The 27693-nt window shown below is 39.8% G+C and overlaps 1 protein-coding gene across 3 annotated transcripts in view; it reads left to right on the forward strand.

Annotated features, from left to right (window-relative positions):
• The window catches only part of RPS6KC1 (ribosomal protein S6 kinase C1), an 87262-nt gene that overhangs the window by 42550 nt on the left and 17019 nt on the right, over positions 1–27693 (forward strand). For all 3 annotated transcript variants that reach the window (XM_084284294.1, XM_084284295.1, XM_084284296.1), the window contains 4 exons: positions 5336–5428; positions 16542–16589; positions 18195–18327; positions 25981–27558. In XM_084284294.1, the coding sequence (XP_084140420.1) occupies positions 5336–5428; positions 16542–16589; positions 18195–18327; positions 25981–27558 (1852 nt within the window). The remainder of the gene's footprint in view (positions 1–5335; positions 5429–16541; positions 16590–18194; positions 18328–25980; positions 27559–27693) is intronic.

A 27693-nucleotide genomic window follows, 5' to 3' on the forward strand; every position in this document is an offset into this window, starting at 1 on the left:
TTGTTTTGGGAAACATGGTTCAGTGCTGGTAACTTCATGGGATGTGATGGTGCTGAAACTGGCTGCACCTCGGAGGAAGAGGTCTGGCTAGTAAGCAAGAGTAAACATTTAAGCCAGTGTTGTTATTCATGACTATTCATATTCATGATTTGGAGCTAGATGATCTTTAAGGTCCCTTCCAACTCAAGCTGTTCTGTGATTCTGTGACGTGATGTTACAACGCAGAACCACTTTGTCACCCATGGCTGGTGTGGAAAGCTTTGTGTTTCCTATTGTGCCCTTACAAGGAACAATCACAGTGATTGGCATCACCTAGGCTCACCTTGCTTTCTTAGACGTGACGTTTGACTTCTTTCTCATCAACCAGACCAGAGAAACATCCAGCAAGGAAAGAGGTAAGCTTGCAAGTGTAGGTTAATTATTGCCTTGCACCTCTCAGCTTCTCATAACTCCCAAAAGCTTTGTGCACTGGTCATGTGCTTTACCATATGAGGCAATCTCAAAAGACTATGTATGAAGAACATACCCCAAGCCACCTATTTTCCATCTGAACACCAAGTGGCAGTGAAGCAAAAGGCGCTTCTCTTCAGGCTTCGTGCAGAAGGAAGCAAGGTATTCTGCCGTGGCCTGAAATACCAGGCTCTTGCTTCTTTGAAGATGAGATTTCACTAGAGGAAAAGGCCCAGCATTTCAGAACTGCAAAGAAAAAATTAACTTTGATGCCATGGAAACCAAACAAAGAACAATAATAGTTTGCTACTTTTCTTGCCTCAGCAAAAAGCCAACAGTGTAGCCCTCAAGGATAGCATCCTTAGCAACCACCCTGCTGCTGTCAAGTCTGAGTGATGAAGAGAGAAACGTAAGAGGACGGGTTTGAAGAACTCTTGGCACTGTTAAATAAAAGGTTATGGGCAGAGGGCATAAGGATGGGTGGAAGATTTCTTAAGGCTGAGAAGCAGTACAGGAAACTGACGCAACCGTGTCTGACCATGAACTGGGAACTCACTTGATGAGGTTTTGTAAACATTGAGAAAAAGCCTTGCTGTGACCTGAAGGAGTGGGAGATGTGGAGGCAGCTTCTGGAGATTGTAAACAGGCATGCGGGCCTTATGGAAAAACAAGCTGCTGTGAAGGCTCTTCCTCCTCTGGCACAGCACTGCAGCCTCAAGGGCCTTCTTGATGACAAATACTCAAAATGTTGCGTGATGGCTGCAGCAGGCCATTTTGCAGATTCTCAAGCTGTATTTTTCTCCTCTGCTCCCTGATGATTAGCAGCTCTGAGGGGAGCCACCTCCAAGCCTGAGTGAGAGAGAGTTTGCTGCAACAGCCTTTGGGTCACGTTGGGTTGACCATCAGAAAGCTTCAGCCTAGTGTAGCTGTCAGCTGCAAGGTCCAGCATGGAGCCTGTGCATAGCTTATGGGTCTGTTTCAACCTTGTTGGTATATCTTCCCTACTCTTTGAAACTATTTCTAGTTCCACTTATGCCCAACTTTTTATATTTGGAATTGTCTCTTTTTGCCCTGTTACAAAAGTTATTGTTTTTTAAAGTGTCAAATGTTTTCATTTTTCAAAGCAGGCTTGCATGTTACTCTCTTAACTAAACTGACGCCTAAACAGGAAAAGCAGTCTTCATCCTTCAGAGTTTTCATATGATATTGTATTTCCTAAAAGTCTCATTAAATGTGCATGAAAATTGCATAAAGTGTAAAGAAGATACACTGCTGTAGTTCTGTGAGATGCACGTTTAACGTAAAATGGAAATTCAGTCTTGAGGCTTTCCAGATCATGCTGCATTCCTACCAGCTGCTGATTCCAGATGTGTGCGACCCCAGCTGTGTCTCAGCTTCATGGAAGATACAGTCCCAGACTGGAGGTCACTGGGGACATTCTGAAGCACACCATAACCCAGTCTCTGTTCAGATGCATGCAGAAATGTAACTTGTTTTTCACCTGGTAGAGTTGGGATGTTCTGCCAGCCCAGGAGAGCTGGAAGCTCTTACACACTCATCACGTGGAGCCTCGCACCTCAGGCCAGCAGTGTCTGCTTCAAAACAAAGAATCTCCTTGCTGAAGTCAAGGCTGTAGCCATGCCACAGGGGATACTTACTGAAGTCATCAGGCACTGACCTCTGCGTGGTGAGAGGAGATCTCATTTTGATGCGCAGCTCAGAGCTGGGCTTTATACTGATGTTCATGAAAGTGCTCTTTTTTTATCCTGAAATTCTGTGCTGACTGCTGTCAAAGGTGGAGGGATCAGTGGTAGAATCGTTTCCCATCAAATGGTGTTTCTGGCACCAGGCTAGGGATAGTGCTTTTGCCTTCTCTGAGGTTGATGTGAGAGGCTCTTCCTCCTGTTTGCCTGGCTGGCGGTGCACTCCTCTCTCCCCCTGCTCTTGTATCTGTCTGCAGTGATGCCAAAGTTGAGGCAAGAGCTGTTGCTTTGCTTCATTGTCTAGCTTCCAAAAATAGAGCCTTTTGAAGGCAAGCGATGGCCACAAATTGCTGTGTCCTTGCAATGGCCAGCATCAAAACCAGCATCATCCTTTGCCATTTAAAATTAGCGCAGGCTTACCAAAAGGTGGCGTTGGGAAAAGGACTGTAGGAATTGGTGGCATAGATCCCGAGTCAGGTAACTCCAGGTGGCTTCTGCTGTGCAGCTCAGAGTGTAGTCTGCAAATAGTTTCAAAATGCACAGGGCTTTGTAGCAGGAGAGAAGATCCTGGAATACGTGAGCAGCATGCTGAGAGTTTGGGCAGGTTGCTGAAAGTGGGCTTCCTGTCCTTCTGCAGGTGTAAGTAGTCTGACACTTTCTTTAGAACATAAGTGCCTTATTCCTAAAGGCAAATTAAGCCTTTGACATTTTTTTAGCCTCCTTCCTGTATGTTTTCCTTATTCCTCTGGTTTTGACAAACAAGCTGTCCTTTAGTTATTTTTCTTATCGCTGTCTACATGCTGAGCTTGGGTTTTTCACTTGTTCAGAGGGGCAGACGGATTCATATAACGCTTAATTAGTGTAGGTCTGCAAATTGGGTATTTTGAGTTTGCTTCCAGCCTGCTTCAAGACACAATGTGATGCCTCTCCATCACTGGGGTCAGCTGTTAGACTTTGCAACAGCAAAACCAACGTATTCTAAAGAGGAAAAACTAACCCCAAACTGTTGGAAATGGAGAAACTACTGGGAACCATGGAGATGTGGACGTGATTGTTAATTATTTCAAGGTGAGAAGGAACTCTAGAGTGCATACAAGAAGAAAAACACTGTGTGCATTATTTACTGACCATCATTGGTGACATTTTAGACAAAGACCCAAAATACATAGTGTTTTAATTCAGGGTCTACAGGCATGATGGGTGTGGAAGTCTGATTCTATAGCATAATTAGACAAGGATTAACTTCTGTAAAGATGTGTGAACTTAATTCATGGTTAAAATGTTATGCTTAAGAGAAAACTTTAGAAGCATGATTATTGAGGACTGCTAAAAAAAGTAAGAGCATGCAGATAGAAGGGAAAATCTTTTATAGTAGTCTAGAGGATTTGAGAATATTCTCTTTCATTAAACACGTTCCTTAGAATGCTTTTGAAATCTTGTCATGAATAAACTCTGAGTTAGCACAATTCTTTGTTTCAAAGCAAATATTTCGCTAATGCAGAAAAATTGCATACTTAAAATACAACCCAACAAAAGGACACCCCCCCACCCCATTGTCTAGGAGCTCACTGGTATGTGGGACCTAAATTAAGTCTGGAGAAAACACTTGATGTAGAATTATTTTCCTCTTTGTGCTAAAAGCTTTAGTGATTTGTAGAAACCGGGCTGTTTTCTCTTAACTGATGTCGGTACTCTTATTCAGCAGTGTCTATGTGACAAAAAATAAAAATAAATTTATAAGACCTGGTCAGATAGATTAAGATTAATACTAAACTCTTTTAAACATAGAGCCCAGCAGGTGAACAAAAAGAAAAGCACACTTTGCTCCATACTTTTTGAACGTGTTTTTCACCCTCTCTATTGAATTTCACAGGCGGTGCTAAAATAAGAGCTGATTTAGGGAAAGAATTTGGAAGGAGAGAAGATGGCCAACTGACAACTTGAAGGGGCCTGGCTTAGGGAGAACTTTGGGGAAGTGCTCTGGACTCTGAAGATAGTGCAGTGGAGATATTGGAGGGAAATCTTCAGTTTTTCTGCAAGTTTCGTATCATTTTGAGGATTTTATTTTTACTTTTCCCCCCACGATTAAGCATTTTATCCACAATGTAGTTCCTTACCAGCAGTTTCCCTTTATGATATGTTTGTTAATGAGGTCTCAGGCTGCTGATAAATTAGATAAAAAAAGAAAATGAGATAAACAGCTATTGATTTTTAGGAAAAGAAAAAAATAGTTTCACTTTCCTCTTCTTCCTTCTTTGTTCATAAGAAGGGGACTTGAGGAGGCCAGGTTCTGCTTAAAAAGAGTTTGGTGATCAACAGCGTTGCAAATGAAGTTACCTTATTTGTGAGGAAGGGATTCTGGTCTGTCATTCTGGTAGAAGCTGCGTGATGAATTTTTGGAGGAGGATCTAATGAATTCTCTCAGTTTGCACCTAGGAACTTCTGAAAATGTTTGTTAACGTGCCAGAGGTAAATGTGATGCTTAGAAAGCTGATCGTTGTCCCAGAAGATATCCAGTTGAACTACTGTTCCCTCTGACATGCAAACTGAGTTTGCCCTGAGAAATTAGAAAACATAGCATGGACAAAAATTTATGCATATTAACGACTTCAACAGTTAGCTCCTGCCAATTCTCTTGCCATCGTGTTAATTTCTAGACTAATAGTATGTAGCTAGCTACCTCTTTCTAAGGCAATTTCAGGAATCATTTTTGTTGTGCACCTTGCTATTAAGAGGATTTTATAAAGCTCACCAGAGAACAAGAGAATCCTGTTTATAATTCTGTATTTTATGTTCTTCAAACTTAAAAAGCCTCTAATTTGCTTTCTCCTCTTCAGTGATCTCTGAATTATTTTGTATCCAGAATACCTATGAGGCTTTGATTGATTATTGGGATGGGCTAAGAATTCAGCAATCGATTGCCAGGTTCCATTAAGCATAGAAAGTATAAAAACTCATTATTTTTTCTTTTTAAAAATTTTGTTTTCAATGTTATCTCAGTTTTATTTACTTGCAAGTTGTTTTTTTCCTCACTAAGGACAAACAGAAAACTTCTCCTTTCATCTTCACTCTCTCTGATTTATGATAAATTTAGTTTCCTTCGGCCTGGCATTTGCTTCAGCAGGCAGTCTTCCTTCAAGTACCACCCTGATTGATGTATAATCTTTGATATCTTCCATTAGCCTCCAGGATCACTAAGTTCAAGGCCCTCTTGGAACCTAAGGAGCCCTGCCGAGGAACTGAAGGCCTTCAGAGTCCTTGGGGTGATTGACAAGGTAATTCTTCAGTGTCTCTTCAAGAGTTCAGTCATAAATCGACTGCATGCTGACATTTTGTCTTTGAAGCTGTGGATCTTAAGGATATGAAACAAAAGGGGAAAATGACTCAAATGCATCTGCACTTTAAAATAACAAAAGTAGAAGAAAAAAGGCTTTTATCTAAGCAATTCATGTAAGGTCATGCAAAATATATTTGAGCTAAAGGATAAGGTACATGTTTGGTGGCATTCGATAGGATGAAGTCATGGTTACAATGCTGGGGTAAGGATGAGTGGATGTGTTTTCAGTTGAATAAACTGGTGGGTATTTGAAATACGGAAAGGTAAGAATTCTCACTTTTGAACTATCACTTGAAATGGGGCTGGAAGGATGACAACTGTTTGTTCTCCTTCTCTGAGAATTTGGAATTGAAATCCCTAGCCAAGACACAGATTCAGCAACGAAGCCATGATTCTTTTTGATTCATGCAAATAATCTCCCAAGATCCCAGGGTACTAGCCCTCTGTAAACAGTAAAGAACCATACAGATTTTTTTGCAAGCCTAATTAAGAGACCAGAAGAATTGCTGCATTGTTTTGATAATGCTGATTAGTTCTCACCTTACCAAATTCTTCTGAGGTGATGCATTATTCAGCAGCGTGGCAGTAGCTAATGGAGACTGTTAAGGCTCAGTTTCTTCTTCCTCTGCCAATTCCCTTGTGCCTTTTGATAGTTCCTCATGTAGTCCCTGGTTTGTGCATGGTGTACTGATGCTTGGTCCATTTATGCATTTGTAACTTGCATCAGAAAAATTAGATCTCCTAAGGTCTGCATTTCTCCTCATTAGACTGAACCTAGCTATTGGGACTGTTTTTTGTTTCTCTTTGCCTGTTTTGTTGTAATTATGTAGATAAGTCAATAACTTCTCTTCAGAGAGCTATATGCAGTAGGCATTGGGGTTGTTTTCGTAGCACACAAGGATTTCTCAGCCTTGACTTCATATTCGTTGTATCTTCTTTCCTCTGTTTTGAGTACAGAATTTAGCCTGTTTTGCTCTATATATGTGTCAAAGAGACTGGTTTGAAAAGAACTCCGATCTGCTTGATTAGTGGCCACCAACTAATTGGCCATGGTAGGCATGAACTTTGTGAATTAGTCTGACAAGGCGAGGCTGCAGAAGGTGTTGGAAATGAACTGAGAAAGACCTTTTCAGTACCTTCATTCTCATATAGATACAACGAGCAGCAACTGGAGAAGATGCTTGATTAGAGTCAAGGTTTTGGACTCCCTGGCATTATCAGATCTCCTACATCCCTCTCAGCACAGTTCTAATAAGTGTCTCAGGTGTGAGTTGAATGTACCCAGACCTGTGTGGCAGTGCTGGGAAGAACCGGGGTTCTGTCGTTGACAGAAATACAAGATCTTCGTGTTGGAGATGTGCGCAAGGAGTGGTGTGCGAGAACAGGGCTGTGTATACAGCTGGTATGCCTGTGTGTAAACAGTATTATAGGGGTCCGAGTTAATGTGTAATTGCTGTGTGGAAAAAGCAGCAGTATTCCCTCAGGTGTCTTTGTGCTCTGCATACCTGCTTCCAGATTATCCTTATTACACACTTAGTCTTGTCTTTTATCTTACTTGTTTCTAAGCGTTCATCAAGTAGTGACGCAAATGAAAAGGTGCTGTAAGTACAAATGTTCTGTGTGTGAACATGAAGCACAGGTGCACACGCATATCCGTGTGACAGAGATGATGCCCCTGCCTCTGGTTTAAAACACCATCTCGGTTTCTTCTTCACCATCACTTTTTTTGCCTCCACCTCTGCTTATATATACTGTGTAAAGCTCATGTCATGGAGAAATCCAAACTGGTGGGTAAGTTTCTGATGCTGGTATCCGTGCTGGGCCCAAGTGTGTGGCCTGGAGTGTTTATTCTTGAAAATGGATTCTGATTTTCAGAGCCAGAGTTGAAGGTGCCGCACTTTCTGCTTTTGGGCCCAGGTCTATAACTGACTCAGCATCACGCAGAGTTTGGCCTGGAAATAGTCTTCTCCTGTCCTAACCCTGAGGCATCTTTGGTTTCAGTAGAACGTGAGTGTGTGGATAGTAAGGAGCCACTGCCATTTTACTGCTGTCTTGCCTGGTCCTGTCCAAGACTGGCCCAAACACAGGGAACCGTAAGCGGTGGTGGCTGGTTCGCAGTCGTTCTCCCACTGCCACTTGAGGCCCAGGCTGGTGTCTGCCTCTGGCAGTGCTGACTTGAGAAAACCAGCTGTTAACCTTCACTCCATCAAATGCTGAAAGGTTCAGTGCCTTGCCTCAGAGTAATGTCAGTCTTCGTTCTTCTTTTGAAGCCACTTGAAGTATTTTGAATTGGTTTCCTGTTTGCAGATAAAATGCTTGTTGAAAGGTTGGATTTTCCAAACTCTTTTAGACTAGGCAAAATTATTAGACATTTAATTTTAGTCTGGTTTATTGCTGATGAACCATCTTGGTCTCTCAATCTGCCTTTCCACCTTCCTTGTCACCTGAATATTTTTTTTTCCTGGGTTGGCCCTTTTCCTGCTGAAGCTGAGAGAATTAGAGATCTTAGCATTACTAAATTCTGAAAAGTGTTGTGAAAATTCATAGCAGAGCTCCCATATCAGTGCTTTGCCTCTCACCCTTTGCTTCTACTCTTGTACAAAGGCTGTGGTACAAATCCAACTGCTTTAATAGACCCAAGAGGCTGTACACCAGCGCTTGAGGAAACCAGGTTCCTTAAATGCTGCTGTGTTTGCTCACTTCATGGTGTCAGCGGTTAACTAGATGGTGTTTGCAGGTATTTTGTGTGTTTATTATGGGAAGGGTCTACCTGTGGATAGGTTTCTTAAAGTTAGAGGGTTAATTAATTCCGAATGTGGCTTTTGTCCTGCAGATGTTGTGGGCTTTAAGCTCTGTTGCTGGTCGGCAAGCATAGCTGTCATTAATATTAGCAGAGGTACCATGCTGAAAACAGGCTGATATCTAAATATTTTAGCTATCGTTACCAGCAACCAAGAATGATCAATTATTTTATCAGTTCATGTGCCTTAAAGTAGAAAGCTTCCTTTTTTTTTTTTTTTTTTGAATACCAAAGATTTTTGCTTTCAAAATTTGTCTAATTAAAAAGCCAGGTTGCAGATTCTGTGCTGAGTTTCTGCCCTAGGCAAATCTTTCCTTTGAAGCTACAACTGGCCCCCGAAGAAACTACTTTGTTATGGTGCTGCTGGATACCTTAACAATGCTGTTTCAAGCCCAATTTCTTATTCTTTAGAACCTTCTGTTATTTAGATTCATTCAATTTAAAGATTCATCTTGAAAGCTGAGTACATTAAGTAATAACTATGCCTCTGTAACCAATGACTGTCTTTTATGTCTTTTCTGTCTCCTCCCCTGGACCCCCATCAAGCCACATTGTCTGTATTGGCACCGATGTGACTGTGATCAGTCTTCCACAGATGTCTGTACATTTGAGCTTGTTGTTCAATACACTGTTTGTTAAGCTCCATTATACAACCGAAACCTGGCAAAAATAAAATACTCTCATTGGGGCCTTCGCTAGCATTATTTTGGGAGTTTCTGAGGGAGATTCTATAAGTAAATAACTTTTTTTTTCTTCTGAAGAGCTGGAAGCATTTCTGTTAGTCTTCACTATAGGTTTTTTTTCCTTTGCTATTATGCTATTGTGACGAGTCATAACTAATGTTAATACACTAAGATTAACTGACCTTAGAAATACGCAGAACAACCAAATCAGTGTTATTAATGATTTAGGAAGTGTGGTTACTGCTTGTCTGCTCGACCAGTGAGCATGCAAAAAGCAGAACTATAAAGAATCTGTGGAGTTCATATGCATGATCTGAAGACTCATAGTTGAATCAAACAGTTTATGGTTAGTTTTAATAGAGCTTAATCAGAGAGTAGGAGAAACGGACTCTTTTTAAGGCAGTGGGTGCTGTGCATGAATATTGTATATTGTGGTAGCTGTGTCCTTTTAGTGTTTGTTTAAAAATGTAAATGGTCAGCATTTTATTTTGAGGTGAGTTTAAAGAGTGGTGCAGTTGTGAAATGGAGTTGACCATAGCAGATGGTTTCTCTCACCTGGCTCTCACGTGCACGTTGCCAAGCTTCTTTAGGTCGTCTTAGGGATTTGAATGAGAGGCTGTGTGTACATAAGAGGAGTGGGGGGGAAAGGAGCTGTAATAAACAGCATGATCGAGTGCAGATATTCAGTCTTTTTTCATTATTATGCTTAGAAAAAGAGAAACTGGCTGAAAAATGTTATAATGAATTCAACTGACTAGCAAGTTTTCTTCATCCAAACACCTCATAATGGAAAATAGCAATGGCAAAAATGGTTAAAAATTTGAAACTAGTAATAGTAACTATTAATACAAATAAAGAAACTTCCAGGGGCTTGTTTTAGGTTATGTTAACCCTTTAATTTCCTAAGTAAATTGCTAAATCCTACAAAACCAAACCAACTACAGAATCATCATCAAAAATGATTTCTTGATTTCTCACCACCCTTTTCCTATTGCTGGAGGATTACTCCTAAGCTATAGTAAGGCTTTTAAACCCCAAATAAACAGGCTTGCTCAACTCTAAAGCTGAATGAATGAACAAATAAATAAATAATTGCAGGCTGAACTATATGTATCTTCTGATTTTCAGAAACAAATCATTTATAGAGATATTTTCTTCTAAATTAAATAAGTTTGTCTTCTAAACTAAAATTAAAAAACTTTGTCTTCCTAAGTGTTACCAAGTTTGCTTGGTTCATAACAGGTACCAGGCATTACTCTGATGCTGAGGGGCATTTCATATTGTAAACTGTATTCTCTGCTGTAACATGCCAGATATGTTCTTTAGCTTAATATTTCACCATTTGTCATTTCTTGACCAGGTTTTAGTTTGCCATAAGATAGTGAGCTTTCCTTTCTGTTACAACCAACTGAAAGTACTTAAAAACTTGAATTTGAATGTATGCTGCTTCCTGAGTATTTGCATTATTTAAAGCTGCACCATTTGTCTTTTAAGTACGCTATTATTGCAAGTCATAGAATATACAAACCCTAAGTTCCTTAGCATAATGGTTTGAAAGGAGGAATAATTGCAAACTGAAGATAATTCATATTGCACAGGTACAAGGATAAGCAATAATCACATTTTTCATACATATTAGCCAAATGTAATCTCTTTTTATAACGACAGAGGGAGACGAGCTTGAGTCCGGGTGGTGTAATCTGAAAACTGACAAGAATAAATCTGTGTTAAGTAGATCTTTTAATCCTGGTAACCTTGACAGCCAGCACAGCTGAAGAGAGCAGGGGGAATTGCACGCCTGCTTCTGCCTCATCACCACAAGTGTGCCCTGAGCATGGCAGTCAGCTGTGTGCCTGCCCCAGCTAAGGGGGCAGTTCCTCCCTTGTGAAGTCCCAAGTACTCGTTCTAGGATCAGGCCACCAACTTGTCTCATTCCTGGTGGTCTATCACTACCTGCAATAGGGATTTTCCTTCCAGCTGGTGCAAGGACAATACGGTGGGTGGTCATCTGATCCCTCTAAGTTTTTAGGATTTTTGTTAGAGAATCTACCTTAAGATGAGATTGATTCTAGTCCTTACTTCTTAAACAAATTCAATAAATGACCCGCTGGCATTACACGATGAGTCTTCAGTGGAGAACAGCAATTCAATAACAAAACAGAGCTATTCTTTCAAAATCATCTCTCAGCCGTGGCACATCTTCAAAACCCTGAAGGTGTCTGGTACTGTAGTAAGGGATAGTAACTTACTGCAGTAAGTTCCATTTTATTTCATCAGGCACAAGCTATTCTTCAACCTGCATTAGTGAACCTACAGCCCCACTTTTGTAAGCGATTATGTTTTGAGGTGTTTATTTTGATCAGTGTTAATTGTTGCTCAGGTACACAGAGCAGCACAGCCATGTTCTGTGCCGTGTCCTGCAAGTGTGGAAAAACATCAGTGTTAGATACTGGCTGGGGTGGAAGGGGAAAAAACAGAAAAGAAAGGGGGACTGGGAAAGCAAATGACTGCAGTGTGTTCGAGCACTGCGTTTATATGAAAGCCACCTGCAGGAGAGCGGCACATTTCGAGCCGTCCTCAGTTCTTGCAGTAGTGTCCCCTGCGACCTTGGTTGGGTGCTCGGTAGGGTGACTGATGGTTCACCACGCTCTTTTTTCCTGGTGACTTGCCTGTTGCCTGCCTCTGGGTTTGTGATTCCCCTTATGCTGACTTCTGCAGTATTCCTTCAGTCTCTTATCTCAGGGCTTTGATGCATATGTTCTGAAGGTGGCCACCGTGACTTTGGGTGGCAGCAGATGGTAAACCTTCAGGCTGCCACCGGCTATACTGGTGTTAAGTTGGAGACTTAACGTTTGATGAAGAATCAGTAGTGCATATGAAAGTGCTTTTACTGCAGAAATATCTTTTAATTAAAAAAAATTAGCATACTGAAACATTTGCTAATTTCTGTGCATTTAAAGGATCCTAAAATGAACTGTTTTCTTAAAGCTAGTCTGTCGTTATTTACCAGGCAGGTTTTATTTTATTTTTCTCCAATTAATTGTACCTACTGTATTGAATTGAATTTAATTTATTTTCCACTAAGCTGTTGGATGCACTGTAAATCAAATCTAAGAAGCTAATTTTTTTAAGTAGCTGCTGTCAGCATCAGAATTAACCCTTGACTTAACCCCCCCCCCAAAAAAAAAAACCAAACACAAACCAAACAAAAAAACAAGCAAACAAAACCAAAAAACCCCAAACCCCAAGCAGAAAATTGCATTTGGCATCACAGAGGGATATTGCTATCTGCCAGTTGACTGAGATGCTGCCATGCAACGTTGTTGTGTTCACCTGTGTTTTAGGTTGTGCCTGAGAGCTGATTGCTTGTACAAAATAGGGATAAGTGGTGAAGACTCTTATTCACACTATATATTTGTGACAAGCCTTAACTGCCTGTCAGTATTTTTGGCCACTTTGATCTTGTCATCAGCACACAACAATAGGGAAAAATGAATAAGCAACAGTGGTGCTGCAGAAGCCAGTGTGATACGTAGACTGTTACCGTGTTTGTACATTAGTACGACAAATAGGATTTTGTTTTGTCTCCTTTTGTGTCACAGCCCAGTTGCTCAGTGCCCAGGAATGCCCTGCTGTGCGTTTTTCTACCTCCCCTCTGAGAGAGGATGCTGAATGTTGCAGTTGACAGCTCATTGTTTTGAGGTATTAAATATTACAAGTTACACACTAGTCGTCACCAACAAAACAGGCTCCATCAGCTTATTGCAAGCCAGGAGCAGCCCGCTCTAATACAAGCATCTCTGTCTGATTTGCTCTGGGGAGGGATAGAGTTACGCAGCAGGGAACGTTATGTGGAGTTCTGTTTTGTCCTGGTATGTAGCTCTGGTAGAGGTTTGTCACTTTGCATTTTAAAAGGGAACTTTAGGAAAAGAATTGTAAAACTTGCAAGTGCTCCCTTTTGCAGTGAGAGAGAGGTGTGAAGGTGTATAGACAGCGAAGACTTGTTTGGGTAGCCTGACTGTCCAGAACCTGGCTGGAAAGTGTGAGGTGAGGAGAATGAATTGGTGTTTGGGTCACTAGCAGAGTCACCGTTGTGCACTTCTGCACAACCTGGGTAACGTGTCCAAGAGCTGCTCACCTTCCTTTGCTCTGTTCGTGTGACAGAAATTCAAGCAAATATGTTTGTGACAGCCTCTTAGCTTCTTTCCTGGTCTTACCCCTTCCTGAAATGTTCTGATCAGGGATTTATTCAGCTGTGTATTCCTTTAATTATTTGTGTGAGTCTCGTTAGACCACCTTTTTGTAATATGCATGCAGGCTGCCTCTCCTACAAATAGATTTTGGGTTTAGTGGACCCTTGCAAAGTCCACAGTCTGCCAGGGTCAAATAGCAGCGAAAAGTGCTTTTTGTGGTTCTTCCTGGCCTGCTTGAAATCCCCTGTGAAGGAAACAGTCTTGTGGAAAAGTAGGTATTGAATCAGCTAAGAAACAATTTTCCATTGAATGAACCGGAGCTGTGGCTTTTCGTCACTGGGGGAAAGTTACGATGCTCGACGGGGAAGCTGGTTAGTAGGGCTGGTTAGTCCACCTAGGTAGTTAACCTCAAAGGCACACAAATATTGTTTGTTATTACTGCCGTTATAAAACGGTAGCTGCTACTTTCATTTCGATGCAGTAACACAACAACAGATGAAGGCAGCCCTAAAGGGACCCGTTGTCTGCTTTATTCCCGTTCGTGGTAGTCGTTCTATATGTCATCGTGTAGGGCTTGGGCTCGGTAAGCTGCTCTGTTACACCATATGCTAATACCGTGCTGATAAGCAAGTGTGAAAAATGAAAGGGAGGAATACATTAATTGTATTTGTGCAATAAGGTATGCTATCAAAGGTAATTATTTCATGACAGTTTTAGTTATAGCAGTTGTTTTATCATGAAATAAAAGATGGCTGTAGGAGCCTTTTAGTGGAAAGACAATTGTATCAAATTAGTACCAAATTAGATTTTTGTCTTTATAAAGGTGAGCAAACCCATGAGCAGTTTTTAAATTGGTGTCTTCTACTCTACAAATGAACAAATCCTGTTTGAGGGTTAAAGAAGCTATTATTCTGTCCTTTATGCTGACAGCTTCATTACTGATTGGCCTACTGTTGGTATTAAAAAAATGTTTGGCTCCTTATGATCTTTGTGCATGCAACTATAATATTAATACAGACCACGGAACTGTTCATTAAGAAATGACTTTAAACGAGGTTGATGCTTGTAAATCTGGAGAGATACAGATGTTAAATGCTGTCATTCCTTTTCCTGTAGAGCCGTATGGCTAATAATTTCCAAGTGGCTAAAGCTCTTGTTAGCAAGAGTGCTGGTGTGTTAAGAATGGCCCTATAAATAACTTTAAGAACTGAAGTTGAAGGTGCTTCTTTTAAAGACTATTGTTAACTAAACATTATTGCCAAACAGATGGAAAGCATTCACCAGCCTGATGTTTTTAGGTCTAATTATATTATCGCCAGTCCTGGTACGGCTCAGTTGAAGAGGTGTATCCAGAGGCCAATTTATAATCATTTAGCCAACACCTGTTTGGGAGATATTGACAGTCAAAGGGCACATTTAAAAAAAAATCACATATGTTCTTGTATTTATTGCCTCAATGTGAACAGTGTCTAGTTACAAACAAACTTGGGACAAGAAGAAAGTGACTGTAAACACATAATTGTTTTGAACCATTTTTATCTGTCTTCTTTTGGCACCTCTTGCAAAGTGGCTTTTATTTTTCCTCTTTTGGTTTTCTTTATTGTTTGTATATTTTTTTTATTGACATGCCTTTTTGGTTAAGCAAGGATAACAAAAGAAAATTCGTGGTTATCATTTATTCAGCTTGTTTCTACTGTTTCTGGAAGACCCAAGTAAGAGATCTGAAGAATTGTTTGGGAAACTCAGTTTATGCCATTGGCATGGAAACTGCTTGTCGTTTCTAGCTCAAAAACCATCAGCAATTGCATCTTCTGGTAATATTTGTTCACTAGAAGGTAGAGAATGGCTTTTATAATACTGGGTGCAACCCTACTTGAAGAGGAAGTCTTTGAGATGGAGAAATAGCTCTCGCTCTTATTTCTTTTGGTGAAATGTGGCAAGAGCAATGATGAGAAAAAACTCCGACTCGCTTCCTTTTGCTTGAGATGCTCAGAAGTGCAATGGGGAGAGAGCAAGGACAGCATTTTGAATGTGGCCATCCCAAAGAGCAGTGCTCAGTGTAGTAACCCCAGTGCTGCATTTTCAATCCTTCAGGTGCTTGATTTTGCAGCCTAGATATTTTGTTATAACTGACTCTGACTGTTTGTACTCGGAGCTTATGAGGTCTGTTGTAAATAAACAGTGGGTGCAGATCTTGTTCTTGCTCCTCCAGGAGGATTGGTCTTGTGCTTGAGCTTGTTTTTGTGGCTGTCTTGCAGCTGGTGCTTTTCAAGCACATCTGTGTTCTTGGAGTTTACAAACAATCCTAAGCACAGTGATTTGAAGACAGAGATGCAGAGAGTTCCAGCTCCCTGAAGATGTAGTTTCCCAAATATATATACATATATAATTTTTGTTTGTTTTGTTTTCAGCACATAAACAAACAGAGCTTGCTAAGAGGCAAGACATTGCTTAGTGCTCCTGTCATCACTGTGCTGTGCTTACAGTGCTTTCAGCGGAGGCAATGTGCTCCTGGCAGAGATGTTCTCTGCAGCTGTAGGTGTTTTCTTTTCTGCAGCGAACCTGTCCACTCTTTTCTCCCAAAATGAAGCCTTGTTTTTGCTGTCACCTTAATACCGGTTTACAGACTGGAAAGGAACTTCTTTGCAGCTGTTTCTGTTGTGGCTTCTGAATGTTGCAAAACAAAGGGCAGTCGGGGAATGAGACTGCAGTGGCTGTATATAGTTGGTAAAACATTTTCATGTGGCTTGGGTGTGTGCCTTGCCAGCTTTTAGATTAGCTTCCTAGAAAGAAGGTATGTAGCTCCACTCTCAAAAAAAAAAAAAAAAAAAAAAAAAAAAAAAAAAAGAAAAAGGCAAAGAAAACCTAAAACCTTTGGTAACCAGCTAGAAAGGAAAACCTTAGGTGGATAGAAAGCCTAATGGGGGAAAATGCAGAAGGTAGGTACAGTGAGTTGGAAAATGGTAAATAAATTGGGATTTAAATGAAGTAACGTAGGAAACTAATACTATGTGAAGGTTACTCTTTGTGCTTTATTTTCCTGTTACCATTGTATTTCTGTAATTTGGGTTCTGGTTATGAAGTACTCTTCTTGGTTTAGGATTCATTCTTTAAGTTAGCTGATTGGGAATCAGGTGACAGTCTGGTAGTTCCATAGAGATCTATATCCTCTATTTCCTCCATCGTATTATTTTCCTTTAAAAGAAAAAAACTTGTTAACAAATGTATGCTGCAGGGCTTTAATTATTATTATTATTTTTTAAATCACAACTTACATCACATCCTTTGCAAGGCTATTCAACATTAAGAATCATACATGTATATTGTTATCTTACTCACGAATTTTAAATGTTTTTCTGAATGCTTTTTCCTTAGGTTTTGCTTGTAATGGACACGAGAACACAGCAGACTTTTATACTGAAGGTGAGTAAAGTCTTATTACTTCTCTTAACAGTTTGGCCTCCTAATTTACACCACCACACAAAGATCACTGCATCTAATTTGCAGAGTTATCTCTGTGGTATATTACTATGTTAATGCGTAGATCCCTCTTAAGGGCACTGGAGTTCTTTTTCTCATTATCCAGTTGCTTTCCATTCTTTTCTTTGTGTAACTTCTCTAGTGCTCATATGTGCTGGTTTACTCACTTGAGTCGCTGCTGGTAATTGAAGGTGATACCTCAGCAGGCTTTGAAGAATCACAGTTTCAATGTGGTCCTTAAAAAATCTCTAAAATCCCGCCAACTCGGAGCATATACATGCTGCTGATTAAAGAAGTTAAAATAAAAATTCTTCTTAGCCCCAGTACATCCAAATCTTCATCATGCCTGGGCTTCCCTTAGTTGAAGAATATGATATTGACCAAAGGAGATTCCAGATGAGATGGATGACTGTTCTTATCCAAATATCCAAAATTGCTATTCTATGGTTTATGTCAATAGGCTCTGAAAAATGACTGTAATGCTACGAAACTATTAACCTAATGAATCGTTAATTGTTTGTAATTTTTTTTTTTTTTCACATTACTCTTTCTTGTTTCAGAAAATGCTCAGATCAAGATCCCATCATGCTTGGAGCATCAGTGATGCTGAGAATTAGTTTAGTCTGAGTCTTGTTATTGGGGCTATTGAAACGAATGACTGTTGATAGGAGGAAGGGCTAAAAAAAAATGATGTCCCAGACACGGAGCTATAATTTTTTGTTAATATTTTGCAACTTTGCTTAAGGTCTGGCTTACAACCCTGCCTTAACTTTGTGCATTTGGCCTCTGAAATGATTTGTCTTAAGTATCTGTAGGGTACAGAAAACCTGTTTATTCCTCAGAAAGGATTATTTGTGAATATTGTATCTTGGAACCTCGCTTTATCTGCTGACAGATAGGGTAACATTGAATTTCCCATTTAACTGCTTATGTTTATCAATATTGTAATAGGTCACGCTATTGACATAATTTTTTTTTCCTTTCTTTCTCGCCTCCCTTTCTCCCTCCCACATCAATTTTTTCACTTCTGGCAACTTCATCTCTGTGCTACCTCCCAGAAATCATTACCTCTCAAGGAGACTAATCCCTTCCTTTCCTTTTTGTTGTGGTTGTTGTTGTTGCTGCCTTTACTAAAGTACAATGGAAATGTGAGGATTACCTGTAAGTCTAGGGCATTCTTTTGTCTTTAGAACTTGAATTGAATTTTTTAATAGTGTCTTTTGGTCACACACAAAAATAAATTTTTTAAAAAAGGTCACAGGGAAATAACTGAGTGTCATCCTGATGACTTAGTTTGAGAGAGATTCTAATAAAAACATTGACCCATGTAATTGATTTTAATGGCAGCTTTGTGCCATCTTCTGTTCTCTGGAAATGCGCCAGATGCCATCAGCACAGCCTCGGGGGACCGAGGGGCATAGAGCAGCAGATGAGTGGTTTCTCTGAAGCCCAGAGTAACTCGGATAGATTAGTTTGGTTGATAAACACAGAGCACAGCAGGCTCCAAAGGCAACTGAGGGTACAACTGACCTTTTTGTTCTCTGTCAGGGTCTAAGGAAAAGTAGTGAGTACAGCAGGAGCAGAACGACCATCATCCCCCGCTGTGTGCCCAACATGGTGTGTCTGCACAAGTACATCATCTCCGAGGAGTCTGTCTTTCTCGTGTTACAGCATGCAGAAGGTTTGTCTCTTGTTTAAGTATATTGCTGAAGAGTCAAAGGTTTAAGTTTTTAATCAATGGTACATTTCAGTGTCAAATTAATCTCTTATATCTCTAATTAAAATATTTTTACTATGCCTAAGAGATGTCATGTAAGACACCCTGCACCCTCCCTCCTCCTTTTCCTCCTCATTTTGTGGTGGATTTGATTCCTGTTTCAAATAGCCTCAAATCTTGATGGGTTACTTAAATTGTAGTGATAATGAAAGCTTCCAACTGTTTATTTTCTACAGGAGAGTGAGTGCTTTGACTGCAATAAATATCTGTAGTGTGTACAGTCATCTCTGAGAAACAAAGTCTTTGGCTAAGTCTTTTGTGAACTTTGGTTAGTAAAGCATTTAGTATCTTATAGTTAAAATGACAAGTATTCCCACAAGAGTTTAATAGCTCTGCTTAAAAAAAAAAAAAAGAGCATTTGCCTATTGGTTAATACCACGTAGTTATTCTGATCTGGGTTTTTAAGAAAATAGCTAGTGGCATCACATAGGAGTTCAAAGCAGAACCACAGAGTTGTGCCTTCAAACTATTTATGAAATTCCTGTTAAATGTTAAAACAGGGAACAGGTGGCAAAAAATAATTATGTCTTGATTTTTTCCTCTAACACCTGGATTTAAATATTCCCCAAATGTAATTACCCATATTTATTTAGAGTGAGTGCAGAATATAAATTTGGGGTTTGCTAATAGTTCTCTTTTTAGGAAATGTTAATAATTCAGTCGGAATGGATTATTGGCAGGAACTAAGCTAACTGATAGAAAAGATGATTTTATTACATTGAATATTATTTCTTTTATTCCTAATAACTTAGATTTTGCCTTTTTCATGAACAATTTATGTCATGTGAGGCCAGTTAACTTTAACTATACAACACGATTTTTTTCTGCTGTGTGTGACATGGTGTTGCCATGGGCAGTGATGCATGAAGAAAGGCCTCACATTGCAGTGCTGTCTGATGGTGATCTCGAAGGGTTACGGTGCAGCTCTGTACAACGCTACTTTTCTTGAGGTGTGTTTAATTCAGGCAAATAAATTAGAAGCTATCACCTGAACTGTAATCTCCACTTAAACTGGTATGGTTTGTTTTGAGAAGTAATAATTAAACAGAAAACAGCCCCTTGTCTGGTACCAACAGATCTTAAGGCTAACATGATCAAAGAATTGGAGACCAGATACAATAGAAATTAGAAAATATTGTTCCTGATATTTCTGCAATGTCTGAAGACCTGGAGTTTTTTGCTCTTCTCTTTGAGAAGAATGTCCCTTCTCAAGACAGATGGAAAACTGGGTATAGTAGTAGCAAAATGTGGTGATGTAGTGGTCAGATGTAGAGAACAGAAATTTTAAGAAAGGCTTAGTTTGACTGGTTGCATGATGCCCTTTGAGCCCTTCCATTTAAGAACAGAAACCTCAGCTTAATATTTGGGATGGATGGGGTGTTCTCTTTGAGAAGGAATGACTCTCTTCTAATCATCTTTGACGTGGTCACAAATCTAGTGAGAAGTGCTTGGCTTAAATCTCCTGCTCTTACCAACCCTAGCTGTAACAAATGTTTTGAATTCTGTCGGGAAGGATCTTAAATTTACCAAGTGCCTGGTAAATCAGGTTCGTATAACTTAGAGCCTTGTGCAAAACCCAATGACGTTTGTTTGATCTGCCAGCAGCAGAGGTGGTGTCCTTGAAGCATTCTCATGTTGGCTGGCCAGTCAGCAAACACATCCTTGGAGACAACCACAGCTCAGGTTGCCTTTCTCCCGGCTGTGGGACAAACGCATGCAAGCAGGAGATGTGGGAGGGAGGTGGGTTATTCTGAGGTGGAGCTGGGAGAGGGGGCACAGATGAGATGTGAGTACTTGCTGAAGGGGAGCTGAGGGTAGGGAATGTGGGAAGAACCAGGGAACGTTGCTGGGAGGATGGTGGGGAGGAGCTGGAGGGACCAGAAGGGCTTTTGATGTGTGTGAGGGCTGTTGCTGATGGTACGTAATGCATGGATTCGCTTGACTTGGATGCTTATGGGTTTAAGTTATAAACTGCAAAGAATTTCCCCTCGTTTTCAGAGGGTCTTTTAACGTTTTGTTACAGATATTACATATTTGCTAAGGAGCCTGCTATTTCCTGTTTACAGCAAAACTTAACCGTGTTATCAAGTTCAGCCCAAACTGTTGGGTTTTGCATGGAATTCTGAAAGCTTGACCCCAAACTTCTGCTCAGAATGAAAACTTTTTTTTTTCCGCCCCCCCCCCCCCAGTAAGTCATGTTGCAGTTACATGCTCAGATTGGCGAGCGAGGTCTTGGGTGCTCTAACAGGCTTCTCTCCTGGCTGCAGTTGGAGGCTTCGAGGGTATCTTAGAAGCATGAAAGTCCATAAAGTTATCTTGTAGCTTTGTTGGAAAGCACTTGCCAAATTCTAGTGTGGTAGAGAGCCAATCTGATGTTAATAAGGCCTCGCTTCTTCTTGGCACTAACAACTCCAGAAATTTTAGAAACAGATGCTTCAAAAATAGGCTGGGGGGCTTCCATGGGACATCAAAGTTTAAGTGGCTGTTAGAAGCTGTCAAATCTCTTTAAGCATAAATAAGCTGGAGTTCCTATCAATCTGGAGAGCACTCAAGAAACTTCACGCTGAAGAGGCTTGCTGCATGCAGGAATTGAAAGACAACAACGTGGTAGTGTTCTGGCTTGCAAAGCTGCAGATTTGTTGTTAGGAAAGGAGGCAGTACTCGCTATAAAGACGAGAGAGGGGGAGATCAGAAAAGGTAGGAAAGGTGATCTGGTCCTTGGCAAGGGGCTTTTTCAGGAGGCTACTTTGAAATAAAAGCTTTTGCTTGAAGCACATTGTGAAGTGGGAGCTTTGCCTAAACTATTAAACTTCATAGCAGAGACTCACCAGCAGCAGTGGAAGCAGCCCTCTAGATAAAACTGGTGTTTGTAACTATTGTCACATTAGAGATTAGGTAGAGGTGAGCTTCCAGTTCCTATATATGCTGCAACCCCGCTGTGGCTGCCATTGGGATGCTGTGAAATATTATTATTGTATCATGATAATTCCTGCATGTCTGGTTCCCTTTTGGCCTAGAAACTGTGCAGACATAATTATATGTTGTCATTGTATATTAATACGATGAAGTTTAGCAGTAGCTGTCTTTATTGTAAAGAAGGACAGTGATTCTAAGAAAACCATAAGGCTGTTCTTTTTCCAGCAGGAATATTGATTCACATGAAGTACATAACTTAGGATTGGTACTCCTGGCCATAAACAAATTTTTATGCAGTGATGTAAAGAGTTTGGCCAGGTTTTGGAGAATAATTCAAGCAGATGTCTTTCGGTAATCTGTTTTTCCTTCTTTATCCTATCACAACAATTTGGAAGCCCAGGTTGTTCACTTTGACTTAGTTTGGGCTTTCCTTAATACAGTGATTACCACGTTTTTAGCTGCATTCCACTTGTGCAGGAATTGGAAAAAGTCCTTCAGAGCAACCTCATGGGTCAAGCTAGCAAAAGCCAATGATTTGTTTTGGAATATGGCCACTTAGCCAGTCTGTAGGATGTGGAGCTGAAACGGTAAGTGACTGAGTAGTAAGTGAGGAAAAAATCCAACAGGTTATGACTTTATTTTTCATGTGAGCTAGAACAAAAACATGGTTAGGAGACTGAATTTGCTGATCTCTTAGGTTTCCTCTTACCTTATGATGTGTGCAGTATAGTCTCTGTATCTTCTTCTCTTTGATGTGTCTACTTCTAAGTCCTATTATTAGCAACAAAAAAAAGTAGAAGTGTTTGAAAGAATATATATATATAAAAAACTTACAAAATTCCTACCCAGCTTCATCACTTGACCACTTTATTTTTGAAATATCCTCCTGATTTTTCTTTTTGGAACAGTAATATTTTAGATTCTTCCTCTTGAAGGACAGATATAACCTCCAGAGTATTGGAAATACAATGAAGTAAGGCGCTCCTAAATATTTAATTTTACGTTAAATAACTAAAGAATGTGGAGCTTTGAATTTTTGCTTTCTTTTTTTTGTGTGTGTGATGATAAAACCACAAGGAGTAAGCTAGACTGGTTGCAGAGCCAATTTGTGGTTAAAGAATTTTTTAAAATTAATTACGTTAATACTGTACTTCTGAAATTGTACTAAATACTAATAAACTTTAGCTTAAAATCATAGCTTTTATGGTTATTTAGTATGTTAGACTATTTGACAGTGAGCGAAGCTTACTTGTTTAGATTGATTTCTGTAATTTTAGTTTTTATAGATTCCTGATACTATATTAGCATGGCTTGCTAATGGGTTTTCTTGATCTTACACAACACATGGGGAGAGGGGGAAAGATTATTAGTATGTCATTCATAAAGGCATAATTATATACCCAGATAGGAATATCACTCTTGTTTGACCCTGAATTGGACATTTTCAAAAAGGAATAAAATTGTTGTTTTTCACCATAAAACACAATTATCGAATAGCATTTATTTATGTAGCTCCACTTGACCAGGAGGCCAGTCTTGAAATATGTGTGTAAACATATTTGGACATAATCAATTTTTTTTTTTGTATTTACTTGCATTTAACTCCAAATTAGAGTTGCAGCAAGTAGTTATTTTCACTGTGATTTCTCAGTCCAAGTGACTATTAATGAGCAACTTCTTTCTTAAAAAAGGTAAGATAATAACAGGCTTACTAATAGGAAAATGAGTCATTGTTGCAGTTCTGTTTTCACAGGTAGACAGTTGTGAATTTCTGAATCCTGTAGGGATAAAGTGAGATTTTTTGTCTTGTGGAAATTCTAGGTTTGCTGAAAGCATTTGAAATCAAACATTTCTAAAAACATAGTTTGAACCTCTTGACTTTTCCATTGAGTTTTCTGCAGGGTTTTGAAGGACTGATCTCAACGTGTCTGCTTTCCTTCCCTAGTACTTCTTGAGTCTATTCCTTTCTTAAGCTACGCTAAGACTTTGAGTAGAGGCCAAGATCTGGAGGAGATTGCATGAAATCTTGCATGAAGTCAGGTGGAGGAAGCAGAAAACCAGAGCTGTCCCAAAAGCAGCTTGACCTGTCTACAGGTGAAAATCAAAATTGTGCTGAGGAGAATTCTTGCACTTTTCATGCTGTCAGACAGTCCAGACCCTTCCTACCTTAAATAAAGGTTATGAAACATTTAGGTTGGTGAGAGCCCTTCAGATGTGACATGCAGGATCTTAGCTGGTATCCAGTAGTGACACAGAAAAAAAATGGGATGGTAGACTACAGAAACAAGGTATTGAGCTTTCTGGATTATTGGGTCTCCATTAAAAATTAATTTCCTTACTACTGAGGAAGGAATATCATGCTAGTATTAGCATTTAAAGCCATGCTTGGAAGTTGAGATGCTGTTGTGCCAGGCACTGAACAATGCTGCAGATATGTAACGTGGATCTTCGTGGGTCATCTTCTGGGAGCGCCCTTTGAAAGCTGAGATTTGTGTTTTCAGAAGAAATTTGTGAAGCGGTGCCATGATAATAAATGCTGGTGATATGAAGATGGAAATGTTTAGTATTTGCTTGCACTAGTAAGTATAATGCAGGTGGGATGGGCAGGTGTAATGTGCCTTATTAAATGCAGCAGGGGGGTGGTTGTCAAATGAGATTTTAATGTTCACTGTGAAAAGACCCTGAGTGATTCCTTGCCTAATTAATAAACTGGGCAAAGTCATTTTGCAAGCACTGCGTTCTCAAAATAATTTAATTGAAATTTTAAAGAAAATTAATTGTCATACAAATACTATTCCACCAGAATCTTGGGGTAAAATTGAACTGTTGTGTTGCTTCTTTTATGATGGATGGAAGTGTGGAAAAGAGAATGTCTTTCACAAGTATGTAAAAATGTGTGTTTTCTGCGGCTTACTCTTTTTTCTCCTTTTTGGTGTTTTGTTTCCTGCCATTCCTTAGCAAAAGTGTGGATGCAGGTAAAAACATAAGCTTAGAGAAATAATTGCTGACTATGGGATAAACTCGTTTGGTAAAAAATATAAGTAATTTAAGAACAGTAACTCAGAGTCTCTGGGAGCGCTGCTTCAGTTTGTTCATGTTCCTCTTCCTGGCATCCTTCCTTGCCTTCTCTGGAAGGGAGCAAGGGTCATCTTGACCCACGAGGTCCATTTGTAGCTCACAGGCAGAAAGCGGGTGAACCAATAGATCTTAAACCGTCATCTTTACCACTGGGCTCAAGCTGTTAGAGTTTCCTCTTGATATTTTTAATATACCTACTTTCAGTGAGATATATATATTTTTTTCATTTCAAAAACAAGTCCTGTCTTAGCCAGGGGGATGGAGAGCAAGAAAACTCCACATTGTATTATTCAAATTCATTTTTAAAGTATCAAGGTTTTTCTGCCTTTGATAACTTATTTTTTGAAATACCTGGAAATATATAAAACCTGTTTCTAGGCAATGAAAAATACTTTCTTCTTTTGTTGTACTTTTTGAAGGAATTTTGCCTGATAAGGAGAGTGCTTAAAAATAACTACTAAAGACTCTATTTTGGAAAAAAACATAATATAAAACTCTGTTTTACCCAAAGAAGTTAAAAAAAAAAAAAAAAAAAAAAAAAAAGGAAGAAAAAAAGATGCCCTGTGGGCTGGATACTTATTCTTTTCTTCTACAAAGGTTTTGTTTGAGCTGTACTTCCCAGCATTTCTGTACAATCTTTTAAATTAAAATGTCTTGACTTTGCATTTTTCCTTAAGTTAGCAAAGGTGGCTTTCTTGCTTCTTAAAGTCAAATTCTTAGGCACGTGCAAGAGATACAGTCACTTCTTGATTTGTTTTGTGCAGCATATGATTGTCATCTGTAATCTTTCTCAAAAATATGTGGTATTGGAAATAGAGTCCTATTCTGTATTTTTAAATATTTAGTGATTACTTTTGGAATTGTAACTTTGTTTTCGAATTTTTGATATGGAGGAACTGGATTGCCAATGTAACTTAAAACATCCATAAATCATTTTGTAATGCAGCAAGGCATAAAGACCTTTCTTGAGGCCTGAAGTAAAAGGGAGAAAATCATCCGTATTTAACTAAAAAATAATTTCTTACAAATATATTTTTTTTATCTTTTCAAAGAGAAACAGATCCTTAAAATAACCTGCTAATATGTGGTGATTTTCTTCCCCTTACCAACCTTGCTGATCAGTAGCTTTTAGTCTGTCTTCCCTAATGCTGCTTATGAGCTGGGAGCTGTGATTCAGTACAGGCAGAGCTGGTTACGGGCACTAAACCATTTGATCTTTCCTAGTTGTTGCTTTCTTTTGAGACAGCAGATGGAGAGTAGTCACCACCATGCAACTTGAGACAGACTCTGAAATGAGACTTTACTGAAGTTGATTTTTTTTTTTTTTTAAAAAAAGCTTAATCTCAGATGGAGCTATTTAAATATTTATGTATTAATACAAATCTGCTTGAAAAGCAAGTCGTGGTCCCTGTAATTATTTTCTACTGAGGTAGCAGATTGAACTTGCTCTATGGGTTTAAGGAGGTGGTATATTCTGTCGGTGTGAGTACTTTCCTGTATCATAATGAAACTGATTCTGTTTTGAGTGATATTAAGAGATTTCCCCACTCTCTTTCCTTGCAGGAGGAAAACTGTGGTCTTATGTCAGTAAGTTCTTAAACAGAAGCCCTGAAGAGAGCTTTGAAATCCCTGAACCCCAAACATGCAGCTCAACTAAAATTCACCTGGAGCGGCCAACGCCTAGTCCAAAAGAAATCAGTAGCAGCACTGATTCCAGAGAAAGCTACGGGGAGCACATGCTGAAGGTGATCCCGCTGAAGAGCAGCCTAACGCCGAGCTCTCAGGACGACAGCAGCAACCAGGAAGATGGCCAGGAGAGTTCCAAGTGGATGGACTCAGCATCCAGCTCGGAAGAAGAGTGCACCACTAGTTATTTAACGTTATGCAACGAATATGGGCAAGAAAAAATTGATTCTGGCTCTTTAAATGAGGAACCTGTGGTTAAACTGGAGAATGAAGGTCTGAATACCAAAGAGAGAAGCTCCTCGCAGAAACGCACTGTTGTTGGCAGTGATAGCTTCAGCTCTCAGATTCCATCTCAGGAGCTGAAGCTTTTCATTGACGATGCTGAATCAGAAATAGCCAGTCCTACTAGGATATTGGATTCGCTAACTAAATCGAAGAACAGCCCCATGGAGCTCTTCAGAATAGACAGCAAAGATAGCGCTAGTGAGCTTCTGGGGCTTGATTTTGGAGAAAAATTGTATAACCTGAAATCAGAACCTTTGAAGCCATTGTTTTCTGTTTCAGGTCATGACAGAAGCTTGGATGCCCTGGAGAGCAAAATGGGTGTGAAAGCTCATGACACCATAAGCAGGGGTTCAAACGACTCTGTGCCAGTTATCTCCTTTAAGGATGCTGCCTCTGATGATGTGAATAGTGTTGATGAAGGAAGGCCTGATCTTCTGATAAACTTACCTGGCATGTCTGACGAAACAGAGGAGGTGGCAGTGTCAAGGCCATCAAAGTTTACAAAAACCGATATGGACATCTTGGAAGTAAAATTATTAGAAACGCCCGATGTCTTACAATTAAATAATTCCGCAGAGCAATGCAAAACGTTTGATCAAGAGCAAGGTCATGTGGCACCAGAACTGGGTGATCCTTCCCACGAGGAAGTGAATGGACAAAGCGGTGTCACGCAGGGAGCTCTTGGGACCCTCTGTACTTCTGACCAAGAGGTAGGTAGTTCAGAAGATGGGGCTCTATTGCAAGGGCCTGCAGCCTGCTCCTTAAATGCGGCAAGCAAAGAAGAAAGTTTGTTTGTTTCCAACCTGCTCTCAGGTGCTCAAGATGTTAGCTCGGATGGAGATACGTTAAGAAATGAAGCAGTGTTGCTGTTTTCCGATCAAACTGAAGACTTTGGGAAAGAGGAAACAAACCTGGCTTTGTTACCAGCAGCTGAAAGTGAAAAGACGGCACCAAAGGGGGAAGACAAAATAGCAGTAGCAGGGGAGAAGGAAATACATCAAATTTTTCAGGACCTCGACGAAAGATTAGCGATAACCTCCAGGTTTTACATCCCAGAGGACTGCATTCAGAGATGGGCAGCTGAAATGGTTGTAGCCCTTGATGCTTTACATAGAGAAGGAATTGTGTGCCGCGATTTGAACCCAAACAACATCTTATTGAATGATAGAGGTCAGGAACTTTTGCAAATGCATTTCTTTTTATTCGCTGTTGCTTCCAATTAACTGAGTAGGCGTTTTATCTTGTAATTAGTATCTTCATTTCCTGTCTAGAGCTTCATTATCAGTGCAGCAAATTCACCCCCAG

The sequence above is a fragment of the Netta rufina genome, assembly GCF_964035555.1.
Source record: "Netta rufina genome assembly, chromosome: 3".
NCBI classification, from domain to species: Eukaryota; Metazoa; Chordata; class Aves; order Anseriformes; family Anatidae; genus Netta; species Netta rufina.